This window comes from Exserohilum turcica, assembly GCF_000359705.1.
Source record: "Exserohilum turcica Et28A unplaced genomic scaffold SETTUscaffold_2, whole genome shotgun sequence".
NCBI classification, from domain to species: Eukaryota; Fungi; Ascomycota; class Dothideomycetes; order Pleosporales; family Pleosporaceae; genus Exserohilum; species Exserohilum turcicum.
The window spans coordinates 655,905-676,999 of NW_007360025.1; the positions used below are offsets into that span (position 1 = coordinate 655,905).

The window sequence follows — 21,095 nt, forward strand, 5'->3', positions numbered from 1 at the left end:
TGGTATGCGGGTTGATCAGCACCAACTGGATATCCGTCGGATGTATCCGCCGCTCGTCTGATGGACAGACGTAGCGAGCCGCAGCGTTCGTCAGACAAAAAGGTCCGTTTACCACGTTGTTGTGAGACTCAAACTTCATCACGGCATGCGCTGCCGCTGGGCGCACGGTGGCGTTTACTTACGGCTGCTCGCGTGCGAACCCCCCACTACTGGTGCCCCTCCATCCGTGGTTGCGTCACCGCGCCCATTGCTCAAAGTAAAAAAAGTTAAAAAGAAAAAAGCAAGTACTATAGACTTTGCGCCGCAAGCCACCCGCACGTCGCCATCATGAAGCTGCTCAAGAGCCAGATTGAGCAAAAGACGGGCGCCGGCTTTGCGACGCTGCTGCCCGAAGAGCCCGAGGATATGTGGCACGCCTTCAACCTCATCCAAGAGCACGACCAGATCCGCGCAAAAGCCGTGCGCCGCGTCTCCAAGACATCCGAAGCCGGCTCGACGTCGTCGCAGCGCATCACCCTCGATCTCACAATCACAGTCACGGCGACAGACTTCGACATTGGCTCCGAGCAGCTGCACGTGTCCGGGCGCGTGGCAAAGGAGAACGAGCACGTCAAGCTGGGCCAGCACCACACGCTTGATCTGGAACTCAACCGCAAATTCACGCTGGAAAAGGCTGATGGCTGGGACAGCGTTGCGCTCGAGCAGCTCAAAGAGGCTTGCGACGCCTCGAAGCGCGCGGAGCTCTGGGCTGTCGTGCTGGGCGAGGGCACCGCCAATATCTGCATGATCACCGAGCACCAGACGATTCTGCGGCAGAAGATCGAGGTGCCTGTGCCTCGCAAGCGCAAGGGCGGCGTCGATGGCCATGCAAAAGGCATGGAGCGCTTCTTCGCCACGACTCTGTCCACGCTGCTCCGCCAAATCGACCCCCCAAGCACATCTTCCAGCACCAACGGCGGCAAAACACTACCCCTCTTACTCGCCAGCCCAGGCTTCATCGCTGCAGCCTTCCTCCAATACATCAAAGACGAAGCCATCCGCACAACCAACAAACCGCTGCTCTCCCTCCTCCCCTCCATCATCATCGCACACTCGTCCTCGCCACACATCCACTCACTCCACGAAGTCCTCTCCTCCCCCGCCATGACGTCCAAACTCTCCGACACGAAATTCGCACGCGAAACCGCCCTCATGGACAAATTCCACGCCCTCATGCGCCTCGACGACGGCCGCGCGTGGTACGGCCCCCGCGAAGTCGAGCGCGCCGTCGCAAAAGGCGCTGTCGGCCGTGGCGGCGGCGTCCTGCTCATCAACAACGTGTTGTTCCGCGCACACAACGTTGCCGAGCGGCGCCGCTGGGTCCGCCTCGTCGACCAGGTGCGCGACGTCGAGGGCGGCGAGGTGCGCGTGCTGAGCTCGCTGCATGAGAGCGGCAAGAGGCTTGAAGGACTCGGTAATATCGCGGCTATACTTACGTATCCGCTTGAAGACCTGGATGACGAGGCGGGTGCCGATGACGGTGGTGTGGGCGGTGAGGAGCGCGAGATGGTGATTTAGTGTGGAGTGTGCTTTTGGCGTGATGGAAGAGGAAGAGGAAGAGGGAGACTTGGGTAAAACTAAGACACAAAGAGAGAGAGAAAGAGGAAGAAAAAAGAAGAAAAAACTTCTTAAGAGTAATATACCCCCCGTATCGCATTCCGCGTACACCATACCAGATACACATCTTACGAAATCACCGTTTTTTTTTCATTATACTTGTGCAGCAAACAAGCAGGAAAACGCAATTGTAAAAAAAATAAGATAAGATAAGTAGCGTGAGACTTGATGCTTTATCACTCCGACCCAACTACATACTTACGTAGCTAAATAGCTCGCCCACATACCACATCCCTTCCTTATCTTACTGTTTTTTTTCTTCTTCTCTAACATGCCGTATATGTAAAAAACTCCCCTATATTTAGCTAATTGCCTTTATCACTTACTCGTTCATGTATTCTTATATCCATGTGTAAGGGGCTCGACCCCGGAGGGTAGTCTTAAGCTCGGGAGCACGATCAAACAGGCCAAGGTAACAAGATTGTATTCGATAGAGAGCTAAGCTCTCGGCTACGTAGCTATCTATATACAATGCTGGTTGCTAGGGTAACAATCGGGCCGGGCAGGTGGAGTAAACGAGGTCGTAGACGAGTATGGGAGGCGAAGGGCGTTTAGCCCGTTACACCATGCATTCGCTTACCCACTACCCACCTCGCTACCTGTGTGAATTCTATAACCCGACTTCCTTTCTTTACTCACTTTTACTTTACTCTACTTTATTTTCTTCCTACCCGCATTCTTAAACCTATTTATCCTTTCCCCTCTTTTTTTTCCATCTCTCTCACTCAGAGCCATCTATCTATCTGTCTATCCTGTTGACTTTTGCCTCGAACAATATACTGTGGCGAAATGAATAGGAGTACATCTATATGTATACATATGTTTGCATACATGCATGCATATACATATGTATAGAGTACTAGATTGTTTATATTTATATACTAACTTGCTCCACTAGCAACGAATCAACAGACCAAGTAACTAACTATTTCAAAGAGGAAGGAGGGATAAGAAAAAAACAGGGATTGAGGGGATGCTTTATGTATGTATGTATGTATGTATGTATGTATGTATGTATGTATGTATGTATGTATGTATGTATGTATATGTAGGGCGTTATAGCTGTGTAACAAACAGACTACCTATATAACTAACTAACTAACTAACTAACTACTTACCTAGTCACCTAACTATCTAACGCTAAAAAAAACAGATGCTAATACCAACACAAACGCTAATGCTATATCTACATCTATACTAAAAGTATAACCCACCACAACAACAACGAGGCCGAGAAAAAAAAAAAAAAAAAGGGGGGGGGGCACAAACATACAGATTCTTAACGAATTGCTCACGTACTTGGTTTACTTTAGATGCGTAATACTAGCCGTTTGTTTCCGCGTGCTAAAAAAAAGAAAAAGAAGAAGAAAAAACGATGATGCAAAATGAAGTCGCAAGGGAAAAAGCGACTACTTACTCATTATCATCATCATCATCATCATTATCATCATTATTGTTATTGTTATTATTTGCATTCATTCATCATGGGTGAAACAAGTGGAAAAGCTGCTCGAGGGAAAACAACAACAACAACAACAACAACTACAACAAAAAAAAGCACAGACGAAGAAGAGGGGAGGGGGGGGAGGAAAGTAAGAAGGAGTGAAATGAAGAAAAAAAAAGATGTATGTATATATATATGTATATGAAAAACAAAACAAAAAGATATCATAATCGGTATAAAAAGATGCTTCGCACAAAAGCATGATGGCGCTGTCTGCCTGCCTGCCTGCCTGCCTGCCTGCCTGCCTGCTTGCCTGCTTGCCTGCTTGCCCTACTGTAGCGCATTCAAAGACCTACTGGGGAAAAAAAAAGAAGAAGAGGAAGAAATTGAAAAAAAACCCCCCCTGCAAAAATCAGCAGCAGCAAAACCTCCCCAGAAGAAAAGTCATTAGCCTTTAATGCATTCATGAATGGTTTCCCCATTACCCCTTCCCGTCCGTCCGTCCGTTCGTTACGCGCCGCGCCTCGCGCCATTGGGCCATGCGTGTGGTATGTGTGTACGTGTGTCCCTAGTAAAAAAAAAAAAATCCCGATGCTGCTCTCCCAACTAAACCCGAGCAACAGAAAAGCGAAAAGAAGAAGAAGAAGAAGAAGAAGAAGAAAAAACCACAGGTCCCTCACCTCAACACCAACGCAAAAAAAAAAGACAAGACCACACAATGCGAAACAAGAACTCAACATGATGACCCACATATGTTTCACCGCTGCCCCGACACTCCTTTTTTTGACCCCGTACTGAACAAACCCAACGTGAAGGTATTGACAGACGTACAGACGTACGCGGCCTACTCATCGCGGTAAAACTTCTTGAAAATCAAATGCAAAAACAAATTGACATTGACACGGGCAATGCCCTCGCCCTTGCCACCATCACCAAACAAGTTCATAAACTGGTGATTGTCGAATTGCGCCTGGAGGAGGCCGTCGAGCGGGACTTCGGCAAAGGCACCGGGGATCATCATGGAGCCCTGCGAGCCCTGGATCTCAAAGATACCCGTTTGGTTGCTGGAAATGGTAATGTCGAGGCGGTCCCATTGGCGCTCATGGTAGCCAGACCATGAGATGAGGATGCCCTTTTCGGCCAGGTTGCGAGCAGAGTACTTGAAGGAGCCAAAGCGGTATTCGCGACCGCTGTTCTTGAGTTCACGCTGGTGGTTGTATTGGCGGGTGAAGGGGAGGAGGAACTTCTTCTTGCCCTTTTTGGATTGCAGCGTCACCATGGCCTGCTCAATGTAGTCGTTGTAGGACTTGAGCTGCGACTCCAAAAAGTGCGCTTTCTCGTCGAGCGCAGCCAGTGTAGTGCGCACACCTTCCAGTTCCTTGGCGCGCTGAATACGTCTTCGGTGTTTGGTACGGATGTCGACTGCAATGGCGTTGAGGAGATCCTGGTAGTTGTTGGTGTGGGTGATGCGGCCTGCGCGCTGAAGCTGGACCATGTTTTCCAGGCAGTATTGCTTGAGTGTGGTGTAGTCGAGATCAAGCACCGAGTTGGCGCTCATGTCGGTTGTGTAGGTCGAAGCAGCCGAAGAGCGCACCACATTGTTCTGTCTCCGGGAACGGTCTTTCCGTTGCGCAATGATTTCTTCGCTGACAAGCGCGTCCCATCGGTCCTCATCCTCACGCGTGACAGGCTTGCACATGATCTCTGTGAGGTTGGCGCCGGTCTGTACGCGGATGATGTAGAGTACGTAGCGCTTGGTCTCCATGAAGAGAGATTTGATCGCAGCATCGGGGTCTGGAATGTTAGAAAGTATCTTGCCATGTGGGAGGGGAACTTACCTTCTTGTTCATGGTATTTGGGGTTGAGAGTCAGGGTAATTTCGCTAGAGCTGACATGCAACAACTCATTTTCGTTGTTCTTTGCGCTGCCGAGCTCACGGACAACTTCACGAAGCGGGTCATCTTGCGCCGGGCAGAGACTGGGAAGGTCGTCAATGACGAGGTTGTGGATTGCGAATACATCGGCAAGCTTGATGTAGAGCGTGGGCTTCGTCCTTGCGAAGAGGTCGTTGAACTCGTCAATCTCGAATTGAGCTTCAGCAGGACGGACGTTGATCATGTTGGACCAGATGTCTTGCAAGCGGTCGATAGCTTCAGTCATGTAGCTGTTGAGGGGCTGGAGGTAAAGGTCGTCACCACCAAACAGTTTGCCCACGGCTATCTGACCAAGCACCTTGGCAACAGCACCAAGGTTTCGGTTCATGATGGGTGACAAGCCGCGGTCAACTACACCCCAGTGCTGAGGCTGTAACAAAGCAGGCTGAATGTAACTCTTCCACACCCAGTGACCGGCAATCTGAAGAAGCTGCTCTTGCGGCTCGTAAGGGAACTTTAGACGAAGCTCCTCGAACATTTGCTGTGCGATAAACCGTACACCGTACGGCATGCGATGTAGGACCTCCTCAAACATGGTAAAGTACTGGTCGGCGACATCTCGAAGATCTTGCAGGTTGTGAATAAAGGTACCGCGCGTCTCGGGATCCTTCAAGGCCACGTCTCGCGAGACATTCGGGTCACGATGACTTCGTTGCCCGGTACGTAGCTCTTCATTGTTGATTGCTGAGCGGTAGATTTGCATGGGATCGCTCTCCAGATCCAGGTGCTCGTTCTCGATGATGTTCTCGCGGATGACTGTGCCCAAAACCTCCTTCAACCATTTGCGGTCACGAGGCGATCGGACATAGTTGGCGAACAGCTTGGTCCAGAAGAAGTTGCCGCGGAGGTAATCATGGAGTGAACCACAGGCCTCAATCTCCTCCTTCAACGATCGTGTCAAGAGCTTCAGCAGCCAGTACTCTTCCCTACGCTTCTGGGCGAGTCCAAAGAGACTCATTGAGAGCTGCTCGATGCGCTTAGTATCATTTTCGGCCAGGTTCTGTTCTCGGATGCGCCTGAAAAGTCGGGCCATGTACTGGGGCTGAGTCTGCAGAACGAAGAAGAGTTCCTGGTACTGCTCAAGCTTTCGGCGCGAGTTCTTGTTGAGGGCCTTGAGATCGAAGGGGTCTTTGGATGAGATGTCTTTGCTGCTAAGAAGAGTTCCGACATTGCCTCCATAGTGCTTCTGGTGCTTGACGACCTCGTCGAGGGTGATCTTGTTCTTGACGAGCAGAGCAATTTTAATGTCCAGTTGATCGACATATTGCTCTGCGAGTTCGTTTTGCCGTACATGCTGAACGACCGTTTTTCGCAGACGCTCAAACTCTGCCATTGCGTTAGTATTTGGCTACCCGAGTGTATTGCATATCTTACCAATCTCTTCGTCAAAGTCGATATCATTGTCGTTGAGGAGGTGTACAAAGTTCTTGACAGTCGACACTGGGGGGTTGGTGCCGCTAGTCAAACTCTTGTACGCTTCGCCCTGCTGACGACCACGGATGAAGCTCTGCACCTTGATGACCTTTTCCATGTTCTCCCTGTAAAACTGCTGCTTCTCTGCGAACCGCCGTCGAACGAGTACACCACGAGCCATTCCCTGCAGGTCCATTATGGCCTCTTCGTGCTCTTCAGCCTGACCGAGCTGCAGACCAATTTGCATGCGCAGCAGCATGCCACGGGCTACGGCCTGGAGGTCGACAATCTCAGGCTCTTGAGCATTGAGCTCACACAGGGTTTCATATGTTCGCTGGCGTTGCATGAAGCCACGGCAGGCTGATTGCAGGTCGAGAACGGCGGGTTCTTGGGCGTGGAGAGCTTGGAGATCGGAGAAGTGCCTGTGCCGTGAAAGAAAACCACGAACGAGCGACTCAAACGACAGAATGTTGCTTTCTTCGCTTTGCAATCGCTCAAGGATATCAGCGACTTCGGAACGCACTTGTCCAGCGCGAGCTACCGACTGCAGATCGACTATTTGAGGCTGCTCCGCTTCGAGTGCTTCCTGGATCTGCTTGACGGAATCTCTCGTGGCATTGGCACGAACACGTGACTGCAGTCTAGACCAGTCGACATTGGTACTTGTGAGATTCTCCTGTACTGCAGCATTTTTGCTTCTAGCAAGGAGACCTCGCATGGCAGACTGCAAGAAGGTGATTGTTGATTCCTGCTGGCGGAGACCTTCCTGATCGGTGCGCATTGACTTGCGGACAAGCAGGGCGCGTGCAGCGGCTTGAAGCTGGGCAATTTGGGGCTCAGTTTCTTGCCAGGTTGCACTTTCTTGATTGACCTTGGAGCGGGCAAGCATGGCTCGTGCAACAGCCTGAAGTTGAACAATCTGAGGTTCATATTGTTGCAGCGCCCCCCATTCTCGGCCAGCGCCTGCTCGAGCCAGCATAGCCCTTGCAGCAGCTTGAAGCTGGACAATCTGAGGTTCGTTCTGTTGCAGAGCTGCCCACTCTTGGTCTACCCTGGCTCGAGCAAGCATAGCCCGTGCAGCGGCCTGAAGCTGGACAACCTGAGGTTCGTTTTGTTGCAAAGCTGCCCACTCTTGGTCTACCCTGGCTCGGACGAGGGCACCACGGATCATAGCTTGCACGTCAACAACACACGGCTCAGTGTCGCGGGTCTTTTCGTATCGTTCAGAGACACGTAGTCGTTCGAGTGCTCCGCGAATCGCGGCTTGGAATTCGCGGATGCCATGTTCGTGACGCTGGATTTTTGACTTTGTATATTGGACTTGAGCCCTGGCCTTGCGTCCGCGGAAGAGGTTTTGTATCTTGAGCACTTGGGGAGCCTTGGCTTGCCAGTATTGTTCTTCGCCCTGTATTCTTGAGCGAACCAAGAATCCTCTTGCAGCACTCTGTAGGGTCATGGCGAACCGGCGCATGTCCAGTCGGTAGGTGGCGATTTGGCGAGCCCAGTCTGCTCTGACGCGCGCCTGGAGATCCACGATAAGGTGCTCCTGGTCCCAGAGCTCCTGCATCAACATGCCTAGGCGTATCCGAACTAGGGCACCCCGGATTTGAGCCTGCAGGTCCAGGATGATGTTCTCGTTCTCGGCTAGCTCGCGGTCGATGCGCTCTTCCTCCGACTCGACCGGCTCCGGCTCCGGTTCCGGCTCGACCTGGAAGTTTGCATGCATTCCTGAAAAGTTGGGCATACTGACACCCGACTTGTCTAGGCCTTTTTGCGTTGCCTCGAGTTCGTGATCTTCGAACTGAAGTTTTCCGACCAAGTTTCCAATGCGAAAGTCTACTATGCCTTTGCGAAATAGCAACCACGAGAGGGCGTGGATACAGTAGATGACCTTGGGGATGTTCTTCTTTTCGTAGAGATCGATGAGTTCAAAGCGAAACAGATCCGGGAGCTCAATCTCGGACAAGAACCGGAAAAAATGTGCATAGTTGTTCGAGTGTCGATACTGTAGTTTCGGATCGCGGAAGATGCGCACTGGTTGTCCTTTGATCGCCTGTACGATTTCTGCCAGCGTTACACCGTCCCGAAGCGCTTCTTCCAGTTCTACAACAGGTGGCAGGTCGGTCTCGATGATGTCCTCCATCCATTCTTTGGCCTCTCCAATATGACAAAGGTATTCGTATGCCTGCAAGAACTGGCGCTGCTGATCCATCCAGTTCCGACTTGACCAACTCGATGCCGCCTTTTGCCGCGCCGAATCAGTGCGCTGTAGTCTTCTCCTTCCGTTCAGACCCACTACCTGCTGCTCCGGAGACTTGATGGCAAAGTCTTCATCGTTGCCCGACTCTGCGAACTTGGAGAGGGTCCGCAAATGACGTGTTGACGATTTCTGGAAACTCTTAAGTTCCGGGCGTTCCAGGTGCATGGATAGCGGTCGGTTTGAATGGTCGCGGGTCGGCGCGCGCACAGAGTCATTTCGCGATATGGCCAGGGAAAGCGGGCGTGGTTTCCCGGTTGGGGAGAGGGATCCATCGAATGGGGCGTAGCTGTTTTCGACACTGTGCGAGCGCAAATGGCTGTTGCTCCGAGTTGGACTGGCACTGGCAGGCCGCAGGAACTTATCGGGGGACGGCGGGTTCGACGATGTGCTTGGTCGCAGGATCTTTTCAGGCGACGAGGGATTCGACGGGGTGACGGGCCGCAGCGACTTTTCGGGCGAGGGAGGGTTGGGAAATGTGGTTGATCGGGCGAGTTTTTCGGGCGAGGGCGGATTGGACGGTGTCACGGGACGCAATGGCTTTTCGAGCGGGGGAGGGTTCGAAAAGGTGGAATGGCGGGTCAACTTTTCGGGCTCGGGCGGGTTGGCAGGTGCTTGCTGCAGCGGGCGTAGCGCCTTGCGCATACTCGAATATGTATCGCCGGGGTCGGGCTCTGCCGATGCAAAGTAGTCGTCTGTCGATGGCGGCCTCAAGAGGGCGGCGGCCTCGCTCAGGCCACGGCGATGGCCCATGGAGGCATATGGGGCGGGGGCATTGCCCGACGGTGTGCTGGAGCGGGCGGGGGCATTTTGGGCGGAGCGGTTTGAAGACGTCGAGGCCGTCGATGTCTGGCGAAGCGGCGAGGGCGCTGTGGAGGTGTGGCCCAGTCGTGTGCGCGGGGTATTGAGGTAGCTCATGGCGACGAGGGCAGCGGGCGGTGGTGCGCCGGGGCCTGGGCGAGAGCCAGAGCGAGAGCCAGAGGCGAATGCAATGGAATTGGGAGAGTCGTCGGGGCGCGGGCGAGGCTCAAGAGGCCGTCATGGAGGCGGGCGGTGATTGGCAGAGACGGATGGGATGCGCCTGCCGAGCAAGCGAAAGGCGCAAACACGAGCAGAGAAGGGTGGCGGAGAGGCGTGCGACCCGGCGCGCAATCTGGCTCAGCACGGGCAAGAAGGGTGTGCTATGTCGAGGGCGAGAGGGCAGATGTGCACGAGAATGCGGCTATGGTGGAGGGAGGGCTCGTTAGCAGCGGTGGTAGGGCGTTGAGCGTGGAAATGGCCGTGTGGTCGAGTCCAAGCTCTTGGCCCATGTTTACTCGGCCTGCGAGGGTGCGCCGGGTGTGTTGTCGCGCCAACCGCTACACGGCGCTTGACGGGGCCACCCATGAACAGCACAAGACGTCTACAAGTACATGCCTCGACGCGCGTGACACGGTACGAGAGGCGAGGCCAGGCTTGTGCTTGCAGGGCGGGCGTTGGGCGGGCGTTGTTTTGCCGCAGCCCGCCACACCCGATGCGATGTACATTACTGTGTGTGTGTGCATACAATATGCTTTGCATCCATGTATGGGGATGCGCCCAGAGAACGGCACTGTTAGTCCAGCCACTGCAGGGCGGCCACAATCACCGACACTGATAGACAGGCACACTCGAGTCGACATGCGGGCGACACCGCTACTTACTTTACTTGGACCGCAGCGTCTTTGCACAGGCAGCCATGGCGTCCCGGCGCAGGCCTAGCGTCTCCTGCGCCATGTCGAGATAAATTCACACGGCGACGACGACGACAACCCCGACTCGGCCTCCTCCCAGTGCTCCTCGCCATGACCCAACCGCCGCGCCTCTTCCTCGGCCGCACCGAAAAATGTCTTCCTCCCGCGACGCGTCCGCTGCCATCGCCGCCAACACGCTAAAAGGCGGGGTCACCTGAACGCCCGCTCCGTCTTGGCGCGCCAGCCCACAGAAATTCTTTCCCTGGCGCCATCCTCTCCAAACTTTTTTTGCTCTTGGGAAAGCCCACCTTTCCCCGGCCAGTGTCTCTGCTCAGGCCTCGCCGTCTGCATTTCTTCAGCGATACGCCCCTTCCCACGCACACGGCTCGAGAAGCTCGCTGCTTTTTTTTTCCATCGCTACCATGCCCATCTCCAACGGCGACGCCATGACCAACAATGCAGTCGACGCCCTTGACTACACAAAGGCCCTCGAGGTGCTCCAGAACGAGTACCCCGAGCGCGACGGCATCGACGTCAAGTCGCTCATTGACTCGAAGAAGAACGGCGGCCTGACGTACAATGACTTCCTCATGCTGCCTGGCTACATTGGTGCGTTTTGCCTGCTATTCTGATTTTGCCTTCCCCGCCTGGCCATTTTCAGCGCACACAGGGCGCGGGCATTGGCTGCGCAATTTGCCTTTGTCTACAGCATACTTACACACTCGCAGGCTTCCCTGCCGCCGATGTTGCCCTCGACACCCCCATTACGAAGCGCATTTCGCTCAAGACGCCCTTTGTCTCGTCGCCCATGGACACGGTCACCGAGCACAACATGGCCATTCACATTGCTCTCCTCGGAGGTCTTGGTGTGATCCACCACAACTGCTCTCAGGACGACCAGGCCGAGATGGTGCGCAAGGTCAAGCGCTTTGAGAACGGCTTCATCCTCGACCCAGTCGTCATTTCGCCCACCACCACCGTCGGCCAGGCAAAGGCTCTGAAGGAGAAGTGGGGATTCGGCGGTTTCCCTGTCACTGGTAAGCCTCTCCAAGTCTCCTCCCCCCCCGTTCGCATTATGATGATTACCTTTTCAATTTTAACTTTCGTTCATCCGCAACGATTCCGTCGTACTGTGGAGAAAACATGTCTGAAATGCGTGTACCTCATACTTCTTGCCAATGTTCAAAGGCGCATCCGCTGACAGCGATTACAGAGAACGGCACCCTGCGCTCCAAGCTCGTGGGTATCATCACTCCCCGCGATATTCAGTTCCACGACAAGCTCGACGACCCCGTCACTGCCGTCATGTCGACCGACCTCGTCACGGCCCGCCACGGTGTCGAGCTCAAGGAGGCCAACGACATCCTCAACAAGTCCAAGAAGGGCAAGCTCCCCATTGTCGATGAGAACTTCAACCTCATCGCTCTCTTGTCGCGCTCCGACTTGATGAAGAACCTCAACTTCCCTCTTGCCTCCAAGCTCCCACACTCCAAGCAGCTGATCGCCGCGGCTGCCATTGGCACTCGACCAGAGGACAAGATCCGTCTGCAGAAGCTCGTTGATGCTGGTCTTGACATTGTCATTCTCGACAGCAGCCAAGGTAACAGCTTGTACCAGATTGAGATGATCAAGTACATCAAGGAAAAGTACACGCAACTTGACGTCATTGCCGGCAACGTCGTCACCCGTGAGCAGGCCGCTGCTCTCATCGCCGCCGGTGCCGATGGTCTGCGAATTGGTATGGGCAGCGGAAGTGCCTGCATCACCCAGGAAGTCATGGCTGTTGGGCGTCCTCAGGCCACTTCCGTCTACAACGTCACGTCGTTTGCTCGACGCTTTGGCGTGCCTTGCATTGCCGATGGCGGCATCCAAAACGTCGGACACATTGTCAAGGGTCTCGCCATGGGCGCCTCAGCTGTCATGATGGGTGGTCTTCTGGCCGGTACCACCGAGTCTCCCGGAGAGTACTTTGTCAGCCGCGACGGCCAGCTTGTCAAGGCGTACCGCGGCATGGGTAGTATCGCCGCCATGGAGGACAAGAAGGCCGGTAATGGTGCCGAGGACTCCAAGGCCAGCAACGCTGGCACAGCGCGCTACTTCTCCGAGGGCGACCGCGTCCTGGTTGCTCAGGGTGTCTCTGGATCTGTCCAGGACCGTGGCTCCATCACCAAGTTTGTTCCCTACCTCATGGCTGGTGTCCAGCACTCGCTGCAGGACATTGGTGTCAAGAGCCTTAGCGAGCTCCACGAGGGTGTCAACAACGGCACCGTGAGGTTCGAGCTGCGCACTGCCAGCGCACAGGCCGAGGGTAACGTCCACGGACTGCACAGCTTCGACAAGAAGCTCTACTCTTAGGCAGTGGATGAGCAAAAGCGAGACAATGCATTGGGAGGGCGTTAGTGGGTGGTTGCCGGGCTACTTGGATTCCCTCATTATTAGACACGCGATACGCGAAAATGACTGTTTGTATTATGGAGCAATGGATAGGCCAAAAGCAATGATACCACGAACTCTGTTCATGTTTAACGCACAACCTCGTATCCTGCATCTGTTGAAGGGTGATGCTGCCAGATTTCTCCGCTCGACTCTTGGGGGACAGACGCCGCTTTTGGCTAACATGTACCTCGGCATCTCCCCCAGCGTCGACCATCACCAACCACACGTCGCGTATGATGGCACGCCAACCCTGTCCACTGAGTCCTCTGATGGCCAGATATGTTCACGCCACGCCCAGTCTTCTCGTGCAAACTTAGTCACCGACCCTTGCGCGTGAGAAACCCGGCACGGCCGGCTGAACGTCTACTTTCACTCCAACGCAAACCTCGACTCACGCTTGCATCAACAGCAATTCCACCTAACCATCTTTACCCGTGGAAGCGCAACATGTCGACACCAGCAGGCCAGCAGCCGCCCAGAAAGCCACTGGATAAGCCCGCGGTTCCCCGGCCAAGCGCCAGGTATGCAGTCCTCTGCGTCACAAACATCACCTGATCCATGCTAAACATCTAGTGTGCTCTTGATTTCCCCGACAAACCAGATTCTACTTCTCCATCGTGTCTCCAATGCCTCTACCTTTGCTTCTGCACATGTCTTTCCCGGTGGTGCGCTTTCAAAAACTCATGACGGCGAGATACCCTACCCAGATGAACCTGGCAGGCATCAGGATGGGCCGGCGTATCGCATGGCAGCCATACGCGAGACTTTTGAGGAATGCGGAATCCTACTGGCCAAGAGCAAAAAGACGGGCAAATTGTTCACCAAGATCAGCGACCAAGAAAGAGAGCAGGGAAGGAAAGACGTCCATAGTGGCAAGATCAAGTTTGGCGACTTGCTCGAGAAATGGGACGCTGTACCGGACACGGAATCGCTGGTTCCCTTTACCCGCTGGGTGACGCCCATGGACACGGTTAGGTCCCCTGGGAGACGCTTCACGACGCAAATGTATCTCTACTTTTTGCCTCTTGGATCTGTCTCGCCAACCAAGCACGCCGCTCAGCACGCACCGGCATCCGCGGATTTGGAAGGAGACGCGATTATGATTCCGAAGCCGACGCACGATGGAGGCATCGAACATACAGCAGCACGCTTCCTGCCCCCGAACAAGTGGCTAGATCTTGCGCGGCAGAACAAGATCCTTTTGGTGTTTCCGCAATTCTTCCTCATGTCCCTCATTTCCCCCTATCTAGCTGCAACCGTAACATCCGCATCGTCGCCTACTCCTTCGCCATCCGAGCTGCAGGCCGAGCGCGATGCGTTTTTCGAGTTCCTGCAAAAACCTCGCATGTACAACGGCAAGCCCGAGCCGTCATTCGCAGAGGCCTGTATTTCGCCTGTCGTTATAGACAAAGGCCTCGTTGAGAAAAGCAAGCTCGATGCCATTGGCGGCGTGGCTAAGAACACCATTGTGCTAACCATGGACCACCCGGGGAAAGAAGTCGAGGAGCAAGGATACGGGAGAAGAGGCATCAGGGAATGGGTCATGACAGGCAAACTTACAAACGAGGGGCCGACCGAAGTGAATATCTGGAGAAGAGATGAGTTGCTGGGCAACAGGATACAAGAGAAGCTCTAGTATTTCCCAGGATTACATGTACGTATTGGCTTGCAGATAGGATATACTCACGTAACCAATAGATTGCGTTTGCAATGATGGAAATGCAGTTGTGTTCTATCTGCATCGCTTACTTATCCGCACTGTCATACATACTGATATCCTATGCCTCATCCAGGTATTTCCCGGTCTATCTGGGATATCGTATCCCAAGTCTTATATAGTGCACTAAGCATATATCACTGCACGAAAACAGATGGGTCAACGCCGACATGGATAATGGCTGCATTGACATGGCTCCCGCTCGAAAACACTTGCAGCAGGATGCTAGAAAGACACGCCATGCAGTGAGCCTGTCTCCGCCGCCCCCCCCCTTTTCCGTTCTATCTAGCATTCATGAATGGAAGAATATTTGCTCTTGAACCAGAAGTTTGTAATCCTCTCCCGGACTCGGAGACCATGATATCTATATCCGCCCCTCTCTCACACACACTCACACTCACTCTCTCTCACACACACACACACACACACACACCGTGCGCCCAAAACGCATCTTCACAATCCGCAACAAAAAAACACCCAGCTACCCAGCCAGCACCAAACATTGTATTTGATTCCAGCTTTGAAGTCACGAGGGGCGTCGCCGTCGCTTACATAAGTATCTAGACCAGCAACGGCAACGGCACCGGCACCAGCGCTATCAGTCTTGCTTTTCTGCGAAGCTTGCAAATGAGATTGAGTGGAGAAGAGAATTGGGTTGGCTGTTTGTATATATATATATACACATATATATATATATATATATATATAGCATGTGTGGAGGATGATCGGGATGTGCGATTACATGCTGTGTACGGCGGACGCGGCGCTTTGTGCACGCCACCTGGGCCGAGTACGTCAAGGCTCTGGATTCCATCGACGCCGATATCGATGCTGTGTCCGGCCTGCTCAAACCAATCGGCCTGTGTGGCTGGTGCATGTGGTGTTGACTCAAAGGAGGAGGAAATAGTGAATGAATGCCATACTATACGAATAGACAAGCCACAGCAGTCCACTTGACCAGCCTCACTTGAAAGAATACCTCTCCATCAGACGGCGCTTCTCATTCTCATTCTCCCGCTACTAGATCCACCTCCATCCTACAACTTGGCCTCGTCCCCAATCCGAAACACATACTTGACTCCACTCGCCTTGCCCTCCCTCAACCTCTTCAACCCCGTCTCCACACCCTCCAACCCCCCCGGCACAACCTCGTGCGGATGCGGTGTAAACCACGCGTCGGCCAAGCCCCTCGCCATGTATCTAAACGCCAAAAACGCAAAATCGGCATCCTCGCTATGCGCAGTCCCGACCATGGTCTGGCTCAGCTGGAACTTCCCGCCAAGCTCATCTGCGTTGTCGACGGGGAGAACCACAGTCATGTGTCCGTCCGGCTCAAGCACCTGCGCGATATTGGCCGTGGAATTGTGCTCGGCGATGGCGTCGTACGCGTAGTGTAATTTCGCACCGCCGAGTGCATCGCGGATGCCGTGGACGACGGCCGCATCACCTTGTCTGTAATCGACGATTGTATCGCCTTTGGCGCGGTCAATCAGCGATTCGACGTAGGAAGTAGCGCGCCCCGCGACCGCGATGATGGGATGGATATTGGTTTTCCGCGCGAGCTTGATGGCAAAGGCGCCGACGGCGGAGGCGCCGCCGTACACGACCAGCGGGGTTTTTGTGCCGTCGGGAAGCGGAGACCATGGCTCTGCGAGGCGCATGCGGCGGTTCAGCCCGATGGCGGCCGTCATGGCGGCCAGCGGGATGGTCGCGGCTTGCTCCAACGACACCTTCGCAGGGATATGGAATGTGCTGTGTTGCCAGCCGACCGCGTACTCTGCAAAACTGCCACCGGGCGTCATCATCTCGTGGAACGAGGCGACGCGGTCACCAGGCTTGAATTCATACACGTCAGCCCCGACGCTGTGCACGTATCCTGCTATATCGTCGCCGGTGTTGAAGTCGTTTTTCATGTTCCATTCTATGAGTTTCCTGGCCACATTGTCAAAAGAGTACTTACTTACTTGCATGTCCCGAGGAACCAGGTCTTCCCCTCCTTCATTGTTGAATCCAGCAAGGCTTCAATATACCACACAGACATCCGAAACAGAAAAGTGAGAAGATGAAATCCGATACAAAATGGAGTAAGAAAGAAAGAAAGAAAGAAAGAAAGAAAAACATACCAATCCTTAGGATTACTCCCACTCACCACCACGCGGATAACAAGCTGTTTGGGGCCCGGCTGCGGAATCTCAACATCCTTGATGTGCACCACGGTGCCCTTTGAAACCTGTGCCTCCTTCATTCTCGCCATATATGTGCTCTTTCTTGTCTAGTATCTTTCAAAATCCCGTTTTTATCTTTGGCGTGGAAATACTCACCCTTTCCAACCAAGGGGATAGATGGATGGGCTATCAAGGGACAAGCGGGCGTCAGACAACGTCATTATGTATATATAAATATACCTCTGATATATTACACCACACCACAGCTACCCCAGCATGTGCTTTCCCACCTGTTCCGCCCGCATCTAGTCCGCAACAGGCCACTTGCTTGCCGGACTGGGCCTCGATGACAAATGCACCATCTTCTCACAAGAGATCGAACAGTACTAGCCCAAATATAGCTAGAGAGTATTCAATTTCCTGTGGTGAGGAGATGAATGTGGGGTAACGGCTATGGTGGCAGTGGTGGCAGGTGGTAGGCAAAGTGGAGTCCCGGCGGGAACGTTGCAAGGCCATGATGTATGTCGACATCGGAAGGCTGCTGCCGAATGGCCGAAATTGGCCGAATGAGAGCACTATGACTTCAACTCAAATGCAGTACACCTGTACAACAAAAGCATGTCTTTGTAGAATATCCAGCATGATGCATTCGACGGAAGGAAACTCATCATGAAATCAAGAAAAATGTCATTACAAGAAACGATACACCACCATGTACGCCGAGAAGACTAGGATATCACAGTATCCCATTCATCGTAATGTAGTTAAAAAGACAATGAGCACATCACTGCCATAGGCAGGAAGATGATATCCAAACGCCGAGCCAACCAACCATCCAGTTCGTTGATGCTTCAAGACAAAAAATTTCATCCTAGAAACGACAGTTTGCGGGGGAAAGATCCGGAACGCCGGGACATCCGGAATCGACAGAATGAGGATAGGGTAGTAGAACAAGCGTATCGAAGAACCATCAAAACCCAAACATGCATCTCCATTTCTCCATTCTGGCCAGCAAGAAGAAACCAATTAACGCCAGGCGCTCTTAGAACCAGGCATCAGACTGCCTCTAGAAGAACCACTAGCAATCCGGACAGGCGCTCGCGAACCCAGGCTTGACGGTGCCTCCCGAGGTCGGTCGTCGCCATTGGCCACTGTCGTACGTCTTGCAGCAACCTTCATGATAGGCGTGACCCGTGGACTGAGTACGCTGTGCTTCCAGTCAACATCATGGTGCGACTTGACCATGCGACGGGCCGCACCTGCAGAGAGAAGCGAATTCTCGTTGGGCGGACTGCCAATGGTTGCTGCTGCTGGGCTGCGCCGTCGGTGAGCGCGGTTGAGTGGGTTGGATCCTGGGTTGATAGATGAACGGCGTCGAATTGCATGGCTAATCTTGCGCGCATCTGAGGCGGTCCACTTTTCTCCTTCTGAGCTCGAGTTGCCGCTATCGGCCTCTTGGGTAGAAGATGCATTCTGTACGTGGCTCAAGGCCGAGCTACGGGAGTTGTTGGCAATCTCCCGTAACGGCGAGTGGTTGTCCGAGTCTGAAGCGTATGTGTTGCTGATTCGTGAGTTAGGCGAACCATCAGAACGTTTTGACAGAGCACCAACTGCGAATCGCGACGAACCTTTCAAATCGACAGTCGACTTTGGCGGGGTAGGTATAGACGAAGGGCTACCTCCATCATATCTCGGTGTTGGCACATGCCCGGTGAATTTTGGTTGCGGCAAATCGAGTGAGGTGGTAGTGGGTGTGCTTTCAATGTGCTCTGGTGTCTTTTGGAATTCAGCAAGGGTGCCGTTCTCGGTATCGTCCCTCCAGCGGACTCCTCGTTTAATCTTTGCTGGGGACTTCTTCTTCATCGGGGAGAACTGTACGCCTTTCTTCACTGCGCCCATTAGCTTCTTTCGGCGTGGCGACGCCTTCGCAGGTGACGCAGTAAGGTGAGACGCATCAGCCAGCGCTGGCAAAGCTATCGGGCGCATTGGAGAGGGCTCCATGATATTGACAGGCTTCCTTCGCTTCGGTGTGCCCCTATGGCTTGGCTCAAAGAATTCTGTGACCAGCAAGCCACCATCTGGACGGATAGCCTGCGAAGTAGCGTTTGTGCAAGAGTTCATGATCTTGGTAAGCAGTTTGCGTGCTGCGGCCACCGCATCGGCCTCGTCCATTTGGGTGATTTGGCTTAGAATTGCAACAGTCTCGATATGCGCCTGGACAAGCACCTGGACAACGGCCGCGTCCCCGCCTCGTTCCATGTCAAGCAGGGCAGTGAGGATTTCGCGGTCGGCATTCGATTTGAGCAATTCAAATTCTCTTGTGAGATTGGCAGAATCGCGGCCATCAGCGTTGCCGTCCACCTCTGCCAGGGCCCTCATACCCACTTGGAAAGCAGTGTCCATTTTGCTTGTCCAGTTTGTACGTTCCAGCCGTCTGTGGCAGTGTTGTCGCGTTTGCTCGAGCTCTGCGGAGATTCCGACCGCGGTATCCCTCATTGCAGTGACTTGCGAAGGCATCTCTTCGTTTTCCCGAACATCCTTGATATTGTCGAATGCTGCGATCCAGGCAGAGATGAGCGAGATGCGCTTCTCGGCTTGCTTAAGTGTCTTGGACATGTTGAGTCGCTCTTTACGTTCAGGCTCAGAGTCGGAAAAGGCCTGGCGGAGACGTATAATGGCGTCTCGCAGAATGCCGTCCTTCTTCTCGCTCTGTTTCTGGTATTTGATGAACGCACTGCCCTCGAAATCCTTCTGCTTCTTCATCAATTCCTCAATCAGGTGCCTCTGCTCGTCAATCTTGACAAGGTAGTCCTTTACGTGCCGGTTGACATTATATACGTTCTTTGTGACCTTGGTCTGGATGTTCTTTGCGCGGTTGGCGTAGCGCAGCGTGTTCTGAGTCTCATCGTAATGAGCGCTGGACGGACTGACGCAGACAATCATCACAGTTCGGCAGTTGCCTCCGAGAGAGAATTTGAGCAATCGGGTCAGCTTCGAGTTGCGGTACGGAATGTGGTTGCGTTTCCTAGGATCGCACAAGGCGTTGATGCAGCTTCCCAATGCAAGAAGAGATTTGTTAATATTGGCACCTTCAGTCAGACGCTCTCCGCGGTTTTTTGTAGCGCTTGCTCGCTCACTACCTGCCAAGTCAATGATACTGAGGGTAGCCATTGTGTGGGGCTCGTTGATGGAAGCATTGCGGTCTTTCGACGACACATTGATTTGAAGCACTGCGTGCGATCGGGACGAAGTTGCATTGGCTTCGGTAGGAGACATGGTTCGGTACTCGTTGCCGCGGACAATCATGTCCATGACTTCCTGAACCTGCGCGTTGTTAGTCTTGGACAAGCAACATGCTTTCAGTCCACCCACATTCTGAGGCCTGTGGCTTGACAGGCCGGCTACGGAGACGGCCTGGTTCGCATCCTCGCGCAGCATTAGCGCTTGTTTACTGCCCCCTTCGACCAACAGGTCGCGAATCGTCTCGTTGTAAATCTCCAAGTATGACAGCGTAATCTCGGTGGCCCTTTCGTCTTGCACCTCCTGGATCTTCTCAAAGAGCTCTTGCATGGTGAGGAAGATTATGCCGGGCTGTTGTGATGTTCCGCTATGCGCAAGTCAGTCCCCCTTTCCATCCAAACAGCGGTGTGCGACAACATACGTGATGGTATGTGTTTTTCCACAACCCGTGGCTCCATACGCAAAGACAGTGGCATTGTATCCCTCCAGCACACTGTCCAGCAGAGGCTTCGTTGTAGCTTCGTATACATCGCTCTGAGACACTGTGTCGTCGAAGACGCGGTCAAATGCAAATGTTTGGTCTTTTGATCGTTTGCCTTGGGGCCCGGTGGTTGAACGCCCAAACCGCGTGTAAGCGTTGTCTTCCGGGGGGTCGAATATCCTGACGTGGTGTTAACCTAGACATGTCTGACATGCTGTTGCTGGGCTGCCGTACAAGCACTTCTCGTCCATGACCTTGATTACGGGTCGGATGCCCTTGTGCAGCTTAGGAGCAGGCACTCCGGCCAGCGAGCCCTCGCCGAGGAAGAGTGTTTGGTCGTCATTTCTCGTGACTTGGGCTGCCTCTCGAATGGTAAAAGGGCGGACTCGTACGGTGACGGAGATGGAAGACGCGCCGGCGGCGGCCATGGTTGCACGCTGTAAAGGTTAGTAGTATCGGCAGCAGCACTGCGCGGCGTCGCAGATGGAGCAGAGGGCCGCGGGCAAAGAGAGGGGTGGTGTGGGCTGCTGGGCTCAATGACGGCGTTCTACTTTGGGAACTTCTGTTTGTCTGGCGCACGGGCTGCAGTAAACAGACCGGGATGTCGGAATGGGCAACCACGACCCTGGTGCCAAGACCG

The 21,095-nt window shown here is 53.6% G+C and overlaps 6 protein-coding genes across 6 annotated transcripts; 3 read left to right on the top strand and 3 right to left on the bottom strand.

Annotated features, from left to right (window-relative positions):
• The first annotated feature begins 271 nt into the window (after nucleotides 1–271).
• On the top strand, nucleotides 272–1,731 carry SETTUDRAFT_134931 (uncharacterized protein). Its single transcript, XM_008027112.1, has one exon. The coding sequence runs from the start codon at nucleotides 328–330 to the stop codon at nucleotides 1,555–1,557; it is 1,230 nt and encodes a 409-aa protein (XP_008025303.1). The 5' UTR covers nucleotides 272–327; the 3' UTR covers nucleotides 1,558–1,731.
• Nucleotides 1,732–3,944: 2,213 nt separating this feature from the next.
• On the bottom strand, nucleotides 3,945–9,622 carry SETTUDRAFT_88783 (uncharacterized protein; the record flags this gene model as incomplete). Its single annotated transcript, XM_008027113.1, has 4 exons — nucleotides 3,945–4,894; nucleotides 4,939–6,360; nucleotides 6,409–9,047; nucleotides 9,090–9,622. 4 exons carry the CDS (start codon nucleotides 9,620–9,622, stop codon nucleotides 3,945–3,947), a joined length of 5,544 nt encoding a protein of 1,847 aa, XP_008025304.1.
• Nucleotides 9,623–10,838: 1,216 nt separating this feature from the next.
• Nucleotides 10,839–12,771, top strand: SETTUDRAFT_88414 (uncharacterized protein; the record flags this gene model as incomplete). Its single annotated transcript, XM_008027114.1, has 3 exons — nucleotides 10,839–11,025; nucleotides 11,145–11,453; nucleotides 11,630–12,771. 3 exons carry the CDS (start codon nucleotides 10,839–10,841, stop codon nucleotides 12,769–12,771), a joined length of 1,638 nt encoding a protein of 545 aa, XP_008025305.1.
• A 528-nt stretch (nucleotides 12,772–13,299) lies between these two features.
• Nucleotides 13,300–14,713, top strand: SETTUDRAFT_115113 (uncharacterized protein; the record flags this gene model as incomplete). Its single annotated transcript, XM_008027115.1, has 2 exons — nucleotides 13,300–13,373; nucleotides 13,426–14,713. The coding sequence occupies 2 exons, from the start codon at nucleotides 13,300–13,302 to the stop codon at nucleotides 14,486–14,488; spliced, it is 1,137 nt and encodes a 378-aa protein (XP_008025306.1). The 3' UTR covers nucleotides 14,489–14,713.
• Nucleotides 14,714–15,606: 893 nt separating this feature from the next.
• On the bottom strand, nucleotides 15,607–16,814 carry SETTUDRAFT_19195 (uncharacterized protein; the record flags this gene model as incomplete). Its single annotated transcript, XM_008026695.1, has 2 exons — nucleotides 15,607–16,501; nucleotides 16,693–16,814. 2 exons carry the CDS (start codon nucleotides 16,812–16,814, stop codon nucleotides 15,607–15,609), a joined length of 1,017 nt encoding a protein of 338 aa, XP_008024886.1.
• Nucleotides 16,815–17,621: 807 nt separating this feature from the next.
• SETTUDRAFT_134943 (uncharacterized protein) lies at nucleotides 17,622–20,883 on the bottom strand (the record flags this gene model as incomplete). Its single annotated transcript, XM_008027116.1, has 4 exons — nucleotides 17,622–20,058; nucleotides 20,107–20,341; nucleotides 20,396–20,635; nucleotides 20,690–20,883. The coding sequence occupies 4 exons, from the start codon at nucleotides 20,881–20,883 to the stop codon at nucleotides 17,761–17,763; spliced, it is 2,967 nt and encodes a 988-aa protein (XP_008025307.1). The 3' UTR covers nucleotides 17,622–17,760.
• Nucleotides 20,884–21,095: the final 212 nt, after the last annotated feature.